The sequence below is a fragment of the Dermacentor andersoni genome, chromosome 3 (assembly GCF_023375885.2).
Source record: "Dermacentor andersoni chromosome 3, qqDerAnde1_hic_scaffold, whole genome shotgun sequence".
NCBI classification, from domain to species: domain Eukaryota; kingdom Metazoa; phylum Arthropoda; class Arachnida; order Ixodida; family Ixodidae; genus Dermacentor; species Dermacentor andersoni.
Genome location: NC_092816.1, coordinates 157,082,462 through 157,103,026, shown reverse-complemented (window position 1 = coordinate 157,103,026; position 20,565 = coordinate 157,082,462). Strand labels below are relative to the sequence as shown.

General features: G+C 45.6%; 1 protein-coding gene across 1 annotated transcript in view; it reads right to left on the bottom strand.

Annotated features, from left to right (window-relative positions):
* The window catches only part of LOC129382634 (uncharacterized), a 28,033-nt gene extending 8,076 nt beyond the window's left edge, over positions 1 to 19,957 (bottom strand). Inside the window, exon 1 of the mRNA XM_072286940.1 lies at positions 19,496 to 19,957. Within this exon, the coding sequence (XP_072143041.1) occupies positions 19,496 to 19,957 (462 nt within the window). The remainder of the gene's footprint in view (positions 1 to 19,495) is intronic.
* Between the last annotated feature and the right edge of the window lie 608 nt (positions 19,958 to 20,565).

The window sequence follows — 20,565 nt, the reverse complement described above, 5'->3', positions numbered from 1 at the left end:
TTTACGTATTACACGTATATGAGGTCGATGAGGTTCTCTATGAATATTGGGGCGTCCCTCGTAGCGACACGCGACTTCGAGAATAATTCAAGGCCACATCTGTTATTTGTGTGGTCTGTTGCTTCATTCGACCAATTAAATTGTAGCGAAATAATAAAATATGCAAACCAAATGTCTGCGGGTTCTTGTTTTACTTTGCACCGCAGCAAGACATGTACTTCCGATTTGTCTGCTTGTTCCCACGTCGTCTATTCTCGATAAGGGCAGATACAGAACACAATCTGTACTCGTGTAACATTCTGAACATATTCTGTACTTGTTTTCCTTACCCTTCCCCACCTTCCTGGAGTGCTTGGCTTCCCTCGGACTCGGCGGATCGACTACGGGCCTTAGCGGAGCAAGCACTCTTATCTACTGGGCCTTAGTATTGGCCTTAAATAAGGTTTCTTCTTCCTCCTCCTCCTCAAGCTACGGTATGGGAGAACATAGGGATGGAATCTGGCTTGCGGAGACTAGATGGGGCAAGCGGAGCGAGTGCCCCTCTCGGCTGTGGCTCTCGCCTCCTGTAATGATGGCTTCCGGGCACTAAAATATTTCTAACTTGGCTATTAATGAGCCAATTTGAAAATTCTTGCGTCAGAACGCTCCCTACAGGGCACGTAACAACTTCCATTGTGTAACCGAAATTTGCTATTAGGAATGGTGAGCGGCCCTTTAACGTGGTCCGAGCACATTACTCAACTTGTCACTAATGTTTCAAAGAAACTCGGTCATATCAGAAGACCGTGTTTTTCTGTGCCCAGCCTCAGTCCGCGAAGTAGCATATGTAACCTTCGTTCGCACTAAACTTGAATTAGCGTCATCCATTTCCAGTACTCAGCAAAGCTACATTATTAAGCTACTGGAATCCATTCAAGATCATACTCCTCGTTTCACGACGTCTAACTACTCGCTTCACGACGTATAACTACAACGGCCATTCAAACATCTACAGTTTTAGGGAGTCGCTCGCAATGCAATATCTAGGCGTCGGACGTAAGCTATCTCGACTCTGCTTATTTCAAAAATCGTAATAATGCTTTCCTAATTTGCATGCCTTCTTACTACTACCTCCCGCCGGCTAGTCTCGTCACCTATTAAACTCAGCGAGACTCTAAACACTTTTTGATAGAACCACCGCATTCAACAAATCATTTCTTCCTGTAGCCATTGGGGAATGGAACAAAATACCCGGATCGAAGATTCCAGAGCGTGACCTGCTAAAATTCAGACAACTAATAGGAAACCATTTTTGCTCAAAGGCACGTTTAACTCCGCCTACCCAACTGCACCATGTTATATATGTGACATTTATGCATGTTTATAACTATTCTTCTTGTTGAGCGTTTAGGTAATCAGTATGTTACTTTTGGAGCGTTCTGTTACGAACGTTTTCTGTGACAGCGCTTCCACGCATATTGTCACTTCGCTTCACGCTGATCATGCTTTCTGCTGTTCTTCCTAATACCCCCCCCCCCCCCCCCCACGCCTAGGTAATGGAGGACCATGTAGCGGTCATTTACCCATCTAATATATGATGATGACGAATGATGATGTCATCCAGCATTTCGCACGTCCAAGTGTAGTGCCCCAGCAACGCGCAGCGCGAATTTTTCTTCAGTGCTCTCCTTCCCCGCTCACTTCCTTCCTTCTTCGGGGCTTCTGAATGTCCTCTTCCCTTGCTCTTTCCGTTATTCGTTAACGCTAGAATTACACGGCGCCATACTAAGAAAACCGACAACAACAATCATGCAGACCAGACGCAACGTGGAAATGAAGGTTTTGAGAAGAATTTTACCAGTAGCTGTCCATCTAGCCTCGTGTAGATATAGAGAGAGGGAGAGAAAACTTTCATTGAAAAGCAGGTTAAGCAGCGCTCCAAACTTCCTGATCTCATCTGCCCACCTAACTTTCGGTCGCCCCCTGCTACGCTTCCCTTCCCTCGGAATCCAGTCCGTAATCCTTAATCACCATCGGTTATCTTCTCTCCTCATTACATCTCCTGCCCATGCCCATTTCTTATTCTTGATTTCAACTAAGATGTCATTAACGCGCGTTTGTTCCCTCACCCAAACTGCTATTTTCTTATCCCTTAACGTTACACCTATCATTCTTCTTTCCATAGCTCGTTACGTCGTCCTCAATTTAAGTAGAACCCTTTTCGTAAGCCTCCAGGTTTCTGCCCCGTACATGAGTACTGGTAAGACACAGCTGTTATACACTTTTCTCTTCAGGGATAATGGCAACCTACTGTTCATGATCTGCGAATGCCTGCCAAACGCACCCCAGCCCATTCTTATTCTTCTGATTATTTCACTCTCATGATCCGGATCAGCAGTCACTACCTGTCCTAAGTAGATGTATTCCCTTACCACTTCCAGTGCCTCGCTACCTATCGTAAACTGCTGTTCCCGTCCGAGACTGTTAAACGTTACTTTAGTTTTCTGCAGATTAATTTTCAGTCCCACCCTTCTGCTCTGCCTCTCCAGGTCAGTGAGCATGCATTGCAGTTGGTCCCCTGAGTTACTAAGAAAGGCAATATCATCAGCGAAGCGCAAGTTACTAAGGTATTCTCCATTTACTCTTATCCCCAATTCTTTCCAATCCAGGTATCTGAATACCTCCTGTAAACACGCTGTGAATAGCATTGGAGAGATCGTATCTCCCTGCCTGACGCCTTTCTTTATTGGGATTTTGTTGCTTTCTTTATGGAGGACTACAGTGGCTGTGGAGCCGCTATAGATATCTTTCAGTATTTTTACATACGGCTCGTCTACACCCTGATTCCGCAATGCCTCCATAACTGCTGAGGTTTCGACTGAATCAAACGCTTTCTCGTAATCAATGAAAGCTATATATAATGGTTGGTTATTTTCCGCACATTTCTCTATCACCTGATTGATAGTGTGAATATGATCTATTGTTGAGTAGCCTTTACGGAATCCTGCCTGGTCCTTTGGTTGACAGAAGTCTAAGGTGTTCCTGATTCTATTTGCAATTACCTTAGTAAATACTTTGTAGGCAACGGACAGTAAGCTGATCGGTCTATAATTTTTCAAGTCTTTGGCGTCCCCTTTCTTATGGATTAGGATTATGTTAGCGTTCTTCCAAGATTCCGGTACGCTTGAGGTCATGAGGCATTGTGTATACAGGGTGGCCAGTTTTTCTAGAACAATCTGCCCACCGTCGTTCAACAAATCTGCTGTTACCTGATCCTCCCCAGCTGCCTTCCCCCTTTGCATAGCTTCCAAGGCTTTCTTTACTTCTTCCGGCGTTACTTGTGGGATTTCGAATTCTACTAGACTATTCTCTCTTCCATTATCATTGTGGGTGCCACTCGTACTGTATAAATCTCTATAGAACTCCTCAGCCACTTGAACTATCTCATCCATATTAGTAATGATATTACCCGCTTTGTCTCTTAACGCATACATCTGATTCTTGCCAATTCCTAGTTTCTTCTTCACTGCTTTTAGGCTTCCTCCGTTCCTGAGAGCTTGTTCAATTCTATCCATATTATACTTCCTTATGTCAGCTATCTTACGCTTGTTGATTAACTTCGAAAGTTCTGCCAGTTCTATTCTAGCTGTAGGGTTAGAGGCTTTCATACATTGGCGTTTCTTGATCAGATCTTTCGTCTCCTGCGATAGCTTACTGGTATCCTGTCTAACGGAGTTACCGCCGACTTCTATTGCACACTGCTTAATGATGCCCACAAGATTGTCATTCATTGCTTCCACACTAAGGTCCTCTTCCTGAGTTAAAGCCGAATACCTGTTCTGTAGCTTGATCTGGAATTCCTCTGTTTTCCCTAAGAAGACTAAGAAGAAGACACTAAGAAGCAAAAATGAGGAATAGGTTGAGTGAAAAAGTGGCTTCGTACGAAGCGCCGCGAAGTGTCACCAGATATTGTGAGACTTGCCCCTGTAAGGCGAGCCATTGTGCTTGCAACCGGAGCGTGTGTATGACGACAAACGCAAGACGACGGCGCGACGACCGCAACGCGACAATGGATTGAGGGACAGGAACGTAGCTTTGCTGTGGCGACGATGGCACGATGAAGAAGACGAGGCACCCAGATTCAGCCACCCAGATATCATATTCCTTTTAGAAAACATTCTGCAGCTACTTAGTCTAAATTGAGCGGGAAATTATATGTTTTCCTTTAGGAATGACGTGCAAGCGAGATCTATTTGGTGCCCGTCGAGCAGTCAGACATGGCCTCCTCGAGATCTCGGACGCCATGTGTACGAGTGTGTTCACCGATCATCTGCACCCGAGAAAAGGCGCTGTGCGCCCATTGTTACGCTCAGACTTCGAGGTATTCTTAAATCCTGACAAAGAACATTACGGAGAAGCAGCTCACCGGATCCGCACCGAACCTAGTTCGAGGTAAACGTCGGCATTGCGAGGCAGTGCAAGCACTACAATGTCCACCTGGTGCTTTAAGTCCGACGTAGAAATGCCAACCGCACTGCCATACCAGTCTCCTTCACGGTGGCTTACTGCAGCCATGGCGATGCGCTGCTGATAATGACGTCGCGGCTTCGATTCCCGGTAGAGACACCGCGGCATTCCTAACGGGACGGGATACAAAAACAGTTGACATGCCGTGCATTGCACAACTTAAATAATGCAGTTGAGTCGGAGCTGCCGCTTTGCTTCGTGGCCGCAACAGTCTATTTAGGCTACCACACGCTAACATTACGTTACCGCTGTATGGTAACGTCATAATTATCAGTGTGAGACCATTTTTTCTTTATTTCTCTGACGGTTGCCTCGGTACCGCTGCTAGGCAAGGTACCAAAGCGACACGTGTGCTTTGTAATATCGCTGCACCCTTCAGTACAGACCGCCTCGTATATGCTGTAGGCTACAAATGCAAATTCTTATGGTGTGTTCTGACGACACACAAACCAACAAACAAATAAACAAAATTAATCGACAAAGAATCGCGGTGACGCGGTCTGGCGACTTAGTACAACGAGGCCTTCTTTTTCTTTTGCCAAGTGCGCCGGATTTTTGTATACTCCGATGCGTTTTCCTGTTGCGTGACTCACGACCATTTGTAACAATGCCTTTAATCATAGTCCAAAACCTACATTTGGGACTACTTCATGCTTAGGAAACAGACTACAGAACGATTACATGCTGAAGTTTTTTTTAATAAGGCATAACAGGGGTTTTAATTAACGGCGATAGTACATGGGAGGGTCGTAGTGCGAGTCCGCTTGTAGCAAATTTCCGGTAACTACGATGTGAAGCACTCTAATCTATGAAAGAGAACCTGTTTCAACACATTATACACGAAGCGGTCGTAAGTAATCTAAACACATTCTAAACCACCAGAAAACTGTTTATACGCTTCAACATCACACTGAAACGTTACTATGCAAAGTAATAGAGCAATGAAAGTTTCTGCAGCTCGACCTGGTGTTGGGCTTGGTGATTGATTATATCCCACGAGTCTCCCGTGTCAGCAGCAGCTACGTGTGGCAGTTTTGCGGCGCTTTGTAAAGGGGGCGTTAAGTGTCTGTCTCGTGGCCTGAAATTTAGCGCGAACAGAGGGTCTGCGACAGGCAACGGTTAGGAAAAGGTAATGGGAACAAACGAGTTGGAAAGCGAGTGCGCGAATTAACTGGTCTGCCGTTGTGATAAGCAAGAGAGGTTTGGGCTACTCATGAGAAAAAAGCAGGGAAGAGATCGATTGAGCTGGGATATAACAGCAGCATCATCAAACTGTATGATATAGAGCTAAATGTGTTTCTATCTTTCTGGTGTGTGTGAGTGGGTGTGTGGTGAATGAAAAGAACAAGGGTATATAGGGAAAATATTACGCGGCAATAAATGAAGTAAAAGCTGATTACCTCATGCAGGGTATTGGTGGCTTTTTGTCGCAGCCCCGTTTCAAGGAGGATACCAATTCGCTTGCTTCCCCATTACGAGACATCGCATCGTGAACTCTGTTTTTCTACATTATTTTTTACGCTGCACTGAGTCTACACCTCAGTTCTTTATCTGTTCTTTTTTCTTGGATACAATGAAGTCCGCAGGACCACCGCCAGTAGGCAGGGTCCAGAGCCGGACTTGTGCTTCGTAGAATCGCTGCACTCGATGATGGAGGCCGCGTCGCTTATGGTGCGCTCTACGACCCAAAGATTTGATGGTGTGTCCCGTGCCACCAATCACGAATGATCGAGTCACGTGGTCAAGACCCCCGCCGTTTACAAAAGCACTAAAATATCTACAGAAAAAATTGCCCGCATTTCAGCGTGCTCGGACGCCAGATGATGTCCAAGTCCGTAAGACTGCTGACGCCCTTAGCTCAGTACACGCCACAACAAAAATTTTGCTGCACATCTTTTTAACTTGGTGTCCTTAAGTGGCGCTGTCCCTCGCACTGGTGCAATCGAATCAGGTTTTGTATCTGTAGAAGCTGTTTACCGGTCGTTGAACGAAATGCTTTGCGAGGCAGGCCGCCGAGAACAAGAGTAGCGGTTTACCTCTTGTGTTGTTCTCGCGAGTAGCAATGGCGTTCGAATGACTCGCACCTCCTTGCGCAGAGCGTCCTGCACGTGCAGCTTCTCTAGTCTTGGCGCATGCGCATTCTTTCAGCTCTGCATTCTGCATCATGATTTACCCGATTTTGATTGTGTTTTAAGGCCATGCTTTCTTGGGCTTAGCGGTGTCATGTTCGCGACGATCACGCTGGGGCTCGGCTCGTTCTTGCGTCAGCCATAATTTCTGGTGTGACGACCGTACGGCAGGGTTCCCCCGCGAATAAAGCGGGGCGTACCCTGGGCGCCGTCCCATGCATGCCTGCACTTCAGCGCGGACATAAGTGAGTGTGCAGTGTCTTCCTCCCCATTCGTTTGCGACGTAAGGGGTAGGTTCGAAACATCACAAGTCCTTGCGTCTCTCTCGCCCACTCCAAGATGACGTCAGTCTTGTTTTTATGTCAGCGACCGACAATCTCTTCTTTGCGTTTACGGTGGCGGCGACGACAACGGCGGTTTCCCGCTGCTGGGTGCGCTTATCGAAGTCGCCGCACCCAGTGTTGAAGTCGGCGCGAGTATATGCAAAGAGGTTTAAACAAAAAATTACGAACCCTTCCTCTACAGGAAAATGGCTGTAAGCGAAGCTTGTTCTGCGTGCAGCTGACCTTCGTCACGTTTATGTAACCCACAGGAAATGGTGCCCTATTGCTTAGGCCTTCCGCTCCCTCCGCTCGGGATCTTCTCATTGCTATCGGATTGCCTAGGCTCGAGCAGCTCGAAAATCGCGTTTATAGTCCGACGTTATCGGCACATCGGCGAGCATCGTTAGATGCCGGGCGCGTCGGAGCTTGCTGGCCGCGTCCGGTTGTGTTGGCGGTGCCAGTGCATCGAGCCATCGGTCGATCTGTAGACGCTGTTGTTCTAACCAACGTAACGTAACGTATGCACGCATTCTTGCTACAACGCAGAAAAAGTTCGTTTTACGGCAAATATGCTGCTAATATGTGACCGAACGCTTTTCCGTCAATAAATAACGGTCATTTCCGTAGAACAGACAGCCGTGAACGAAAAACTGTAATACAAAATACGAGTACTTTCGTATCTAGAAAACCGAAGATTCTTTATTCTAAATCTGTATTATAACCGTTAAAGTACAGGTGCTTCCCGTATTCAGAAAACGAAAGACTGTGTGCTCAATTTGTGCTATATCCGATAAAATACAGGTGTTTTCTGTATTTCGTCTTACAGAGCATATTCATTCTTTGGAGAATGCACTATCGGGGACAACACTTCCCAGGATGGGTGAGCGTCGACTGAATTTTATTGGTGCGCTATCTGCTGCAATCAGCCGCGCTAACATCTGCGTTCGGAACGTGTATACGTAACCCAGCGTTTCCAGCGTTTCCCAGCTATACTACGTTTCCAGCGCTATTGAACGGAGAGATGCAATTTAATCGACGCTTGAACTTCCAGGGTACTTTGTCCACGATAGTACATATACTTTAATGTCAATGTCATGAAGTCAGTTCATAGCCGAAGTAGCAGGTCACCATTGAGAAAATTTTCTTGCCAACACACTGACATAGGTCACAAGATAAAACACTTGGCACTTTGTATTATGAATGCATTGCACAGTATACATAAAAAGGGTGCAATATTTCAGTGCTCAATTTCTTTCGATCACATAAGCAACTTTATTTTCTTCACTCATTCGTCCTGCACCCTTTCCTGGTGAAAGTTGTTCTTGACCCCAAACGCTTTGAAAGGATAAACTTGCTGCTGTTAGGAAAAATGAATAGTATTCGCGAATTTCAATCCTAAAGAAAGCGGCAAAAGAGATTAACCACAGAACACAACAAAACAGTAACTTCTGTGTTAGAAAAACATGTACGTACACCAACGTTGGTGCAACGAGGGATGTTGCTTTAGCCAACATTTCAACAAAGGTCATGAGTGTAGCAACTGTTTCGTTGGCAGCGTTTTTTTTTTTTTTTTTTCGATAGCTCACGGGCCCCTACCCTCATTGGGGGAGAACCTGGTGCATGTAATAGGTCAAGAGAAGCAATAGTGTTAAAATAAAGGCAGGAAGGGTGTGCTTAGCAGTGGTCACTGTAATGGAGCGGGTAGGAGTACTGCTGTCAGTTCTTGCAAAGAGTAGGGGGTTACCAAAACAGAAGACTATGCACACATGTAAGCAATCATTAATCTTGTAGACCTAGTCTTCCCGGAAGTCAAAATAGGAATTTACATAAACTGTTTGCACATTTCGGAACAAGTAACGAAGAATTAAGGAAAATAAATTTTGTATCAAGATGCATCTCTTCAAGGTCAGTGGAAAGGGTAAGTGAAAGCACACTATGAATACACATTTTGTTGAAAGCCGATGAAGAAATAATTTATTAGCGATATATTAAAAAATAAGGACATTAAAATAAACTGGGTATTAACATAAAACATTAAACAGCCTGTGAAAGAAAAGTGGCATGCGCAATAAGGCAATAACCAGCTGCAAGATTGCGAAACCTTAAGCGCTGTTTATATTCAGGCCTTAATTGATGGCTTCAAGTTTCTGTTTTCCTGTGGAACTATTGTCTTATTTGAACATGGAAATGGATCATTTTTTAAACAAGTCTCAGTTCAGAGGCTGTTCAAAGCTTCAACGTTATTATATTGGAAGAAAATGTTATTGGCGATTCTCCTGGGTCGGCGTTCATTCTTCAGTAATATCCGCAAGTGTAAGCTGAAAATGTAATGGTGAAAATGGATTTTAGCTCCTGGCAAAGCATTAGGTGGGCTTTTTTTTAACACGGATATCTAAACATCATATATGTTGGCAGGAGCGCTAGAAAACTGTATTATACTTGTTGCCAACACCAAAGTTTGGTAACAATGAGCTAAAATTATTGTAGCCTCCCCATCCTACCGTACACACAATGATTATACACCACACTGACTCTCATGGTATCGATCAATCTACGAGGGTTGGTCCAGAAATCAGGCTCCCAAGGAACTCCAGCCACACGGGAAGGTGCGAGGTGAAATCCGGCAACACTGCTGCGCGCGGCTGTTCCCTCCCCCCCCCCCCCCCATCTCGGTTCCGCCGCTTGGCTGCGCTTCGCTGAGCCGGCCATTCTTGTCTCAGCAGCCGTCCGATATGGAGGTTCGCATTGTTGATCCCGCCAAGTGCGACATTCGTTCCGTAATTCGTTTTTTGCGCGCCAAACGGACTCCACCCGTAGATATGCATCGTAAATTGAAAGAGGTGTATGGTGACAAGTTTATGTCCGTTCAGCACGTCAGAAAGTGGTGCTCGGAGTTTATTGCCAGTCGGAAGGAAGTCCACTATAACAACGGAGTGGAAGACCGTCAATTTCGGGTGTGGTTATGGAGATGGTCCAATGCAAAGTGCTTCAAAACAGGAGGATCGCCGTCCGTGAACTTGTTGCTCAGATTCCTGGGAGTTCTTACGCTACAGTGGAAAGAGCTTTCACTGAAAAATTGTTGGGATAACACAAGTGTTGCGCTCGATGGGTACCGCGCCTATTGACATCAGACCACAAGGAGAAACGCTTTGAATGTGCTCGCCAGTTTCTTCAAAAGTGTCAAGAATATAGGGAAGGATTGTTGGACTCCATTGTTACGGGAGACAAAACGTTGGTGTTTCATTTCACTCCTGAAACGAAACAAAAATCCAAACAGCGGCGTCACCAAGAGTCACCAGTCGCAGAGAAGTTCAAGCAAACTCCTGCTGCTGGCAAAGTCATGACCAGGGTTTTTTTTTTTTTTTTTGGGGGGGGGGGGGATCGTAAGGGGAAACTGCTGATCGATTTCATAGAACGTGGGACAACAACCATCTCAGACAGTTATTGTGCAACACTAAGAAAACTCAGGCGAGCTATCCAGAACCGTCGGCGAGGACGACTGGTAGCCGGTGTAATACTGCTTCACGACGACGCCCGTGCTCACGTCTCCCGCAGGGACTTTTGACAACCTTTCGTTGGACACTCATGTCCCACTCACCGTACAGTGCACAGCTCTCGCCTAATGATTATCACTTGCTCTCCAAGTTAAAGGAACATTTATGTGGCCAACACTTCCTGAGCGAGGATGAAGTCAAAGAAGAGGTAAACGTTTCTACAACGGGTTGGCGGCGTACTTATACGACATTGGGATACAGAAAATGGAGCACCATCTACAAAAATGCGTAAAAAAGGAGGACGATAATGTAGAAAAATAGCGCGAAGTTTTCTTTTTCCCACGATGTCATTTCTATGAGAACAAACAATGTTGCCTATCTCTAAACTTGATGGGAACCTTTATTCTGCTTACACTCTCGTATTACAAGACTAGGCATCAAGTGAGGAGAATTAGAGGATCGGACAGCACAATTCTTTTTGTTAGAACATCAAATGTGCTTTACATTAATGCTACATTCCAACCAACAAAGGAGCTGCCCGTTTGCGAAATGGTGACCAATTCATATGAATGTTCATAGCATTCTGTGCAGCAGAACGTCGCCGATGAGGTGTTATGAGCACAAATGCACTCTTTCATGCAAAGTGACATCCTGCAGTCAAACCTTGTGCAGACGTGCCAAACTTAGAGTTTAAAAAACACAAAGTGGAAGGGAGAAAGTGCTAAATTTCTTGAATATTACTAAAAACTATTTGATTGTTCATCATGTTTACTTTTCGTTCAATATTCACAGACTGTTCTCTACGGGCTCTGTAAACTGGCGCCCTGCTTTTACAGTCGCAACAGCAATGATCAGTGGTGCAGACAAGGAGAAATGCTTATAAGGTTTATGCAAGAGTATACCCTACCAAATACACCCCACTTCACATTCCAATCTGCTAGAGGAGGAGGAGGGAAAAAACTTTATGTTGTGGTGGAGGATACATACTCCAGAGTACACGAAACTACGGTACCCTAAGTATTACTGTTGCCGATGCCTGTGTACTAATAGTTACATATAATAAGGCAGTTACAACTATATTTCCACAAGCTGTAGTTAATGCAAGCTGCTGCCAGTTTACTGGCCCACAGCTATAATACATTTAAGGCAACTTAAAATTCTCTAACAAATGTATCCAATATGACATAATTAGAATGCAATATCCTGCAAATAACTGAAGCGCAATATGCCATCCCATACACTGAAACACCTTTGAAGAACCTGACTCGCCACCTGGGCCATGACAAGGTGAAGAGTGTGTTCTGTGTAAAATCGTGCACCTGCTTAGACTAAAACTGTGGAGAGTGCATTTAGTATCAGTTGTGAACGTTTGTAATTTAAACTGCACACAATAAAAATCTCTATGCAGTTTTGCGAAACGCAAACCCCCCACCCCTTTTTTTTTTTGTCGTTTAAAGGTAATGACACGTAGGGCCACAACACCTACACTATCATATTCATTCCCAAACAATCAAAGCGAATAGCGCCCCCTAAGGGTTATGTGCCTTCTGTCTCACATTTGCTGTCAAAAATTGTTAGTGTGGGATGCTGCCATTGGCAGAGAAACTGATTTCTGGAGCAATGTAAGGCATCGAGTACTCGGATCTCAGTTCTTTCACTGCTGTTTAAGCATCGTCGGGTCTTACAGTAAAAAGATGAGGAATAAATACAACATGTATATTTTATGTCGCAGCTCTCATGAGATATTTAGTAGTCTGAATTATAAAAAATCCTAGATTTAGATCGGAAGACAGATTTTATTCCACTGGAAGAATGTCATCATGCCAATGATTCGTGCATTTGGTGCTATATTTATAATTAATTATTTTAGTTGCAATAGGTATGCATCGTCAGTGGTATCGCTTGACATGTTTTAGATTGACTGTTCTCCCAAATTAGGCAAACTGTCATTCGCCAATAACCCTGTGGATGATACCAAGAACTTGCTTAGCGGAGTATATCAAACATTTGCGATATGCGAGGCTGTTGAACTCATATCTAAGCCTGGGGCGCGTGCCGCCCTTAGATCTCATCAGCAAATTACCACAAATCAATGACAAAGTTTCTTATAATGAATGTAAACTTGCTTGTACGGGAGAAGCAGGGAATTCGAGCAGATGAATATTGCAGCATAGAATGATGTCAGCAAGCAGGCATCAAGAATCACTGTCGCTCGACAGGCATAGACAATCAAACACAAGAATTATTGGGATGATTTAAAATTCTGGCAGACGAAGGAAATCTGCTTTCTAATCTATATCTAAACTCTTTCATTATTCAGTTTACTGCCACTACCATCACCAGAAACATTCATGATCATTATCCTATCTAAGCCAATTATCCTGGCCGATATTCAAGCCTTCATAACCTGCTTTATTACTGTTAGTTCTCAGCGGGAAAGGGGTGTGCATATGAAAATCATACCCCCCACTTAATGGCCGTTTTTTTTTCCAATAATTTATGACGGAAAAATTGCACACTTAAACTGAATTGAGCTTGAGCAAGTTTTGTTTGACGCTGTTGATTCTCTTTCCCTTGGCCATGTTTGATCAGCCTGGTTACCTAAGTAGGTAGAAAACCTGCTGGAGAAAGTTGGTGGCGCCGAACCAGTGATGTGCCCCACGGGACCTTTTCGCTGTCACTGGAAGAACAACTGCTTGTGGTCTTGGCTTCTCTAAAGGCAACATCAGCTTGAGTCTCAAGATAAAGGGGATAATGCATAGATACTTGCAGATTAAGTGGATAATGCGTTACCGGTTCATAGTTCACTTCCAGCGTATAACCGAAATTTGCTGTTCGGCCTGCTGAGGGGCTTTTTAACATGGTCCGAATACATTACTCAACTTGTGAGTAATGCTTCAAAGAAACTTGGTTATATTAGATGAACGTTCTTTTTTGTTCTGTGCCCACCCTCAGTTCTCGAAATAGCATATGTAACCTTCGTTCGCACTAAATTGAATTCGCGTCACCTATTTGCGGTCCTCATCAAAGCTACCTAATAAGCTACTAGAATCCATGCAAACTCGTGCTGCTCCCTTCACGACGTCTAACTACAACTACCATCCATGCATCGACAGTGTTAGGGAGTCGCTCGAAGCGCAATCTCTAGACGTCAGACGCAAACTATCTCCACTCTGCTTATTTCATAAATCGTATTAATGCTTTCCTAATTTGCATGCCTCCACACTATTATTTCCCGCCTGCTAGTCACGACACCTATTCAACTCTGCGAAACTCCAAAAGATTTTTTGATAGAGCCACTGCATTCAACAAATAATTTCTTGCTGCAGCCATCGGAAGATGTAGCGACTTACCCGAATCGACCATTGCAGAGCGCGACCAGCTAAAATTCAAACTACTGATAGCAAACCATTTTTGTTCAAAATAATGTTAATACTCCACCCACGCATCTGCATCTTTTTATGTATGTATTGCGACCTTTATGTATGTTTATAATTATTGGTACTTGTTAAGCATTTAACTAATGAGTACGTTACTTTTCTAGCGTCCCCTGTAAATAGGTTTCTGTGACATCACTTGCACGCAAATTCTCCCTTACCTTCACGCTGATCATGCTTTCTGCTGTTCTTACTGATGCCCCCACCCCTTTATGTTGTGGCTCTAAAGAGGCATTTAACGGTGCAATATATGATGATGACTAATGATGATTTCGCCCTGCAGTTGCCACGTTCAACTGTACTATGTGTTCCAGCAACGCGCAGCGCCAAACTTTCTTCAGTGCCGTCATTCACTGCTTACTCCATTTCTTTTGGGGGCTTCTGAATGTGCTCCCTCCCCTTGCCTTCTCCTTTATATGCTAGGGCTAGATATCAGCGGTGCCGTACCGACAAGAGAGAGAACAAGGATCACCCAGACCCTACACACTGTCGAAATCGAGGGTTGGGACAGAAGCTGTCCATATTGCCTCGCATAGAGAGATAGAGGGGGGGGGGGAGCAGATAGAAAAGGCTCATTGCAAAGCAGGTTCACCAGGGCTGAGCCCGGTACACTTCCTTACACACCGTGGGTGATGCACCAAACACACGCACCAGAATGCAGGAATGGTCGACACAAGCGCAATCGTTGCACTCGGGTTTTAGTCGTGTTCGTCCAGTCCTTCCTTCTCGTCCGAAGGGCTTATGCGCAACCCACGGTATTCCTTGATACCAGCTCACGTAGCTTGCAGTACAGCACGACTTCCCTACGCTACGGAAGGAAAAAAAGAGGAAAAGGTTGGGCGAAGCACTAGCCTTGTACGGAGCTCCACGAAGTGTCACCAAAGATGCCGTCACCTGTCCCTGTAAGGTGAGCAATTTTGCTTGCAACCTAAGCATGTGTGTAACGACAAACGCAAGACGATAGCACGACGACCGCAATGACAATAGATTGAGGGAGAGGAACATAACTTTGCAGTGACGACCATGTCATGATGAAGGAAACGTGGCACCCAGATAGAGCCACACAAATAGAGCCGCCCAGATATCATAGTCCTTTTCGCAGATATTGTGTCGCTACTTACTGCAAAGTCACCGGAAAACAAGAGGCTTTGCATTAGGAACGACGAGCGAGCGAGACCTATTTGGAGCCCGCCGAGCACTGAGACCTGTGTCAACATTCCAGTAGCCAGATAGCGATCGCTTGAAATTAGTGCCGAAGGACATCCCTCTCAAATCGGGAGTCCGTCATGTGATCTGGAGGCCACATGGATGAGTGTGCTCACCGTTTATCTGCACCCGAGAAAAGGCGTGGTGGCCCTATTGCTCCGCTAAAAGTTTGAGGTACGGCGGCATAGCGAGGCAGTGGAAGCACAACAATGTGCAGCTGTTGCTTTCAGTGCGACTCAGACATTTCAACGCCATTGGCCTACGTGTGTCCTTCGCAGTAGCTTACTGCTTCCATGCATGACGCTGTGCTGGTGATCACGACGTAGCGGCTTCTATTCCCGGCAGGGACGGAGGCATTCCTATGGGGACAGGTTGCAAAGGCGCCTCTCATGCCGTGCATTGCACAACTTCAATAATGCGTTTCAGTCGGTGTCCTGGCTTTGCTTTGTAGCTGCAACAGTCTATTGACGCTACCACACGATCGCATTCTGTTGCAGCTGAAAGGTAATGGCCAAATTATCAATGTGTGATCATTTTTTCTCGATTTCTTTGATGGTAGCATTGGTACCGCTGCTAGTCAGGTGTGGTTAGAAAAAAGCTTATTTCGACAAGAGCCGATACGAGCACTGAGTCACAATCACGGCACAATTCCACCAGGACGTTAACATATAGAAAACGAAACACGGCACGTTTTCAAAGTAGTTAAGGTACCACAGCGACACGTGGGCTTTGTAAGATCGCCGCAACCTTCAGTGAAGGCAGCCTCACATATGCTGTATGCTACGAATGCAAATACATATGTTGTGTTCTGACGCCATGCAAACCAACAATCAAAGCAAGAAAATTATTCGACACGGAATCGCGGTCACGCAGTCTCTAGAAATTGTAAAACGAGGCCTTCTTTTTCTTCTGTCAAGAGCGCCGGATTTTTGTAGAAGCACCTGTTGTGGATGGAGTCGTACGACGAATGTACATTCAAACGCGGACATTTCCTAGTCTATTCCGATGCGTTGTTCTGTTGTGAGGATCACGAGCGCTTGTAACAATAGTTTTCTTCAGTCTCCAATACCTATATTTGCGACTACTGCATGTTTACGAAACATACTATAAAGCGATTGCATGCTCAACTTTTTTTTTTTTTGCAATCAGGCTTAACAGACGTTTTAATTAACGGCGATAGTACCAGGGAGGGTCGTAGTGCGAGACTGTTGTTTGCAAGTATTGCAGTAACTACGATTTGAGGCAGTGTTATTTATGAAAGAGAGCATGTTTCAACGCAATATACACAAATAAGCAGTAAGTAATCTAAATACATTCTAAACCATCAGACAATGGTTTATAGGCATCAACATCGCAATGAAACGTTACTATGCAAAGTAATGAAGCAACAAAAGTTGCCGCCGCTCGACCTCTATTCGAGCTTGGTGATTATATCCCGTCATTATCCCGTGTCAGCAGCAGCTACATGTGGCCGTGTTGCATCGCTTTCTAAAGGAAGTGTTAGGTGTCTGTTTCATGGCGGGCAATCTGGACCGAGCAGAGTGTGTGCGACAGGCAACGGATGGGAAAAACTAACGGCAGCAAGGGGGCCGACAAAGCGGATAGGAGAATTAACTCATTAAACGTTGAGAAAAGCAAGATAGGTTTAAAATACTGGTCAGAAAAAGCAAGCAAGAAACCGATCCAGCCACGATATAGCTACAAACATGTCAAACTGTACGATAAAGAGATAAGTCATTTTCATGATGGCAGAAAAGTACAAGGTTATACAGGGGGAAATATTACACAGCAATATAGGTAGTAAAAGCTGGTTAACTCAAGCTGGGAATAGATGACTATTATCGCAGCCCTATTTCAAGGGGGTATACACTTCATTGCGTGTATAGCGTCTATCTTGTGTGTCTTATCTTTTTCCTTTAATACAATAATGTCCGCAGCACCGCCGCCAGAAGGCAGGGTCCTGAGTCGGATTTGTGCTTCGTAGAATCGCTGCACTCGTTGACGGAGGCCGCGTCTCTTATGTTGCGCTCCACGAGCGAAATATTTGATGGTGTGTACCGTGCCACCAATCACGAATGATCGAGTCACGTGGTGTAGACCCCGCCGTCTACGAAAGCCCTAAAATACCTAACGAAAAAATTGCCCACATTTCTGCGTGCTGGGCTACCGTTGGCATGTAAGTCCATAAGTATGCTGACATCATAGGTCAGTGCGCCCCATAACAAAAATATTCTTGCGCGTATTTTTAACTCGGTGTCGTGAAGTGGCGCTGTCTCTCGCACTGGTACAACCGAATCAGGTTTTTTATCTATATAAGTTGTTCACGGGTCGTTTAAAGAAATGTATTACGTGGCAGGCCGACGAGAACGAGGGTCGCTGCAATTGCTAATGAAAAATGGCGTTCGAATGACTTTTATCTCCTTGCGCAGACCATCTCGCAACTGCAGCTTCTCTAGTCTTGGTGAATGTGCATTCTATCACCTCTGCATTATAGCATTAAACTTTATCTGATTTTGGTTGTTTTTTGCAGCCATGCTTTCATGGGCTCAGAGGTGTGAAGCGCGCGACAATCACGCTGCGCTCCGGCTCGTTCGTGCGTCGGCCATATTTTTGGACGCGAGGACCGTACGGTAGGGTTCACTGGCGAACAAAGAGTGTGGATACTTGTGGCCCTCCTGACGTATACTTCGAGGCCTGCCTGCACCTCAGCGCTGAAAAAAGTGAGTGTGCAGTATCTTTATCCCCACTTGTCTCCGACGTGAAAGGTAGGATCGGAACATCACAAGTGCTAGCCGTCACTCTCGCCCACTGCACGATGGCGTCAATCCAGCTTGGCATTAGCGGCGGCTCCACTACAGTATGTCAATTTTAAGTCGTTTTGTTTTTATGTCAGTGACCGATAATCTGGTCTTTGCATTTCCGGCGGCAGCGAGGACAACGGCGGTTTCCTAAAGCTGGGTCCGCTCATCGAAGTCGCCGCACCCAGTGTTGAAGTCGACACCGGTATATGCAAAGAGATCTAAACAAAAAATTACGAACCCTTCCCCTACAGGAAAAAGGCTGAAGGCGAAGGTTGTTCTGCCTGCAGTTGACCTTCGTTATGGTTATGTAACCCCCAGGAAACGGTGCCGGATTGCTTCGGCCTTCTGCTTCCTCATCTCAAGATCTTCTCATCGCTGTCGGATTGCCTCGGCTCGAGCAGCTCTAAAAGCGCGTTTAGAGTCCGACGTTATCGACACATCGGCGAACATCCTTAGACGCCGGGCGCGCCGGAGCTCGCTGGCCGCGTCCGGTTACGTTGGCGGTGCCAGTGCGTCGAGGCATTGGTCGAACTGTAGGCGTTGTAGTTTTTGCCAACCTGAAATAACGTGTGCGCGCGTTCTCGCTTCACTCTAAGAAAAAAAAATTCTCCTTTTACGCCAAATAATGTGTGACCGAACGCTTTCCCGTAAAAAAAGAACGGTCATTTCCGTAGAACGGGTAGCCTTAAAAGAGAGAGCGTAATACAAAATATGAGTGCTTTTGTATCAAGAAAACCAAACACTGTATGCTGAATCTATGCTATAACCGTTCAAGTGCACGTTCTTCACGTATTCAGAAAACGGAACAGACTTTATGCTAAATCTGTACTATAACCGTCAAAATAAAGGTGCTTCCCGTATTTTGTTGTACAGAGCATATTCATTCTTTGGAGAATGTACTATCGGGAACAAAACTGCCTAGCACGCGCGAGGGTCGACTGAATATTATTGGTGCTCTATCAGTGCGATCAGCCGCGCTAACATTTGCGTTCGGAATGTTCATATATGACCCACTGTTTCGAACGGTCTGAAGCGCAGAGATGCAATTTGGGCGACGCTCGCACTTCTAGGGTACATTTGTACACGATAATACATATCCATTAATGTCAATGTCATGTTGGCAGCTCATAGCCGAAGCAGCAGGTCACCATTGAGGAAATTGAATTTCCAACATACTGACACAGCTTTGCACTTTGTGATATGAGTGTATTGCACAGGATACATACAAAAAGGTGCAAAATTCGAGTCCTCAAATTATTTACATCAGTGAAGCAACTTCGTTTTCTTCAGTGACTCGTCTTGCACTCTTTCCTGGTGAAAGTTGTTCTTGACCCCAAACGCCTTGAAAGAATTAACTTGCTCCTGTTAGGAGAAACGAATAGTATTCGTGAATTTCCATCCTAATGAAAGCTCCAAAAGAAGGTTATCACTTAACACAACAAATAGTGACTTCTGTGTTAGAAAAAATGCACGTAGACCAACATTGTTGGAACAAGGGATGTTGCTGTAGCCCACATTTCAACAAAGGTCATTGGCATCAGTATAGCAACTCTTTTCCTTGGCAGCGTTTTATTTTTTGCATAGCTCACTGGCCCCTACCGTTTCGAGTAGCTCTCCTGACCAAGGCTGCGGCGCAAACAGCGGCCGTACTTGCGCACGCTCGCCACGGATGCTCCGGACCAGCTGGATGTCCTTCCGCGAGATGGTAACGCGCTTGTCGTGGACGGCGCACAACTTGGCATCCTCGAAGAGACCGCCCAGGTAGTCCTCGCTGGCCTCCTGGCGGGCCAGCGCAGATGAACTCTGGAATCGTAGGTCGGTCTTGAGGTCCTCAGCGATTTCCCTCGCGAAGCGCTGGAACTGCAGCTTGCGGATGAGATGACTTCTCGACTTCTGGTAGCGGCGAATATCGCGAAGGCCCACCGTCCCAGGCCTATAGCGATGCGGCTTCTTAACCTCACCAATGGCAGGTGCACTCTTGTGAGCAGCCTTGGTAGCAAACTGCTTACGCGGAGTCTTTCCGCCGGTGTTCTCACGGGCGGCTTGCTTGGTCCTTGCCATGGCGAACGGAGCGAGCGTCTGAAGTCGTCGACTGAAGGAGTGAAAATGACCCCTAAGCCGCGCGCGTTGTGCTTCGCCACACGACTCCTTTCCTCTCCAACTCACCCGCCGATTGGCCAACGCCAGCGCAACCGTCTCTGCACGCAAGGCGGAGCGCACGCCGCCGTCGTTCGCCAGGATGCTGAGGGACGCGCGTCGTCGCGCGTGCGCCTTATTCGCGCACGCGCGAACGTTAATTGGGGGAGAACCTGGGGCATATAATAGGTCAACAGAAGCCGAAGTGTTAAAATAATGAGAGGAAGGGTGTGCTTAGCAGTGGTGATCGTGATGGCGTGGCTAGGGGTACTGCTGTCAGTTCTTGTAAAGGATAGAGGTGACCAAAACATAAAACGATGTACACATGTAAGCAATCATTAATCCAGTAGACCAAGCCTTCCCGGAAGTCAAAATAGAAATTAAAATAAACTGTTTGCACATTTAGGAAACGCAACGAAGTATTAAAGAAAATAAATTTTGTATCAAGATGCATGTGTTTTACTTCAGTGGAAAGGGTAAATGAAGGCACATTATGAATACACATTTCGTTTAAAGCCGATGAAGAAAGAATA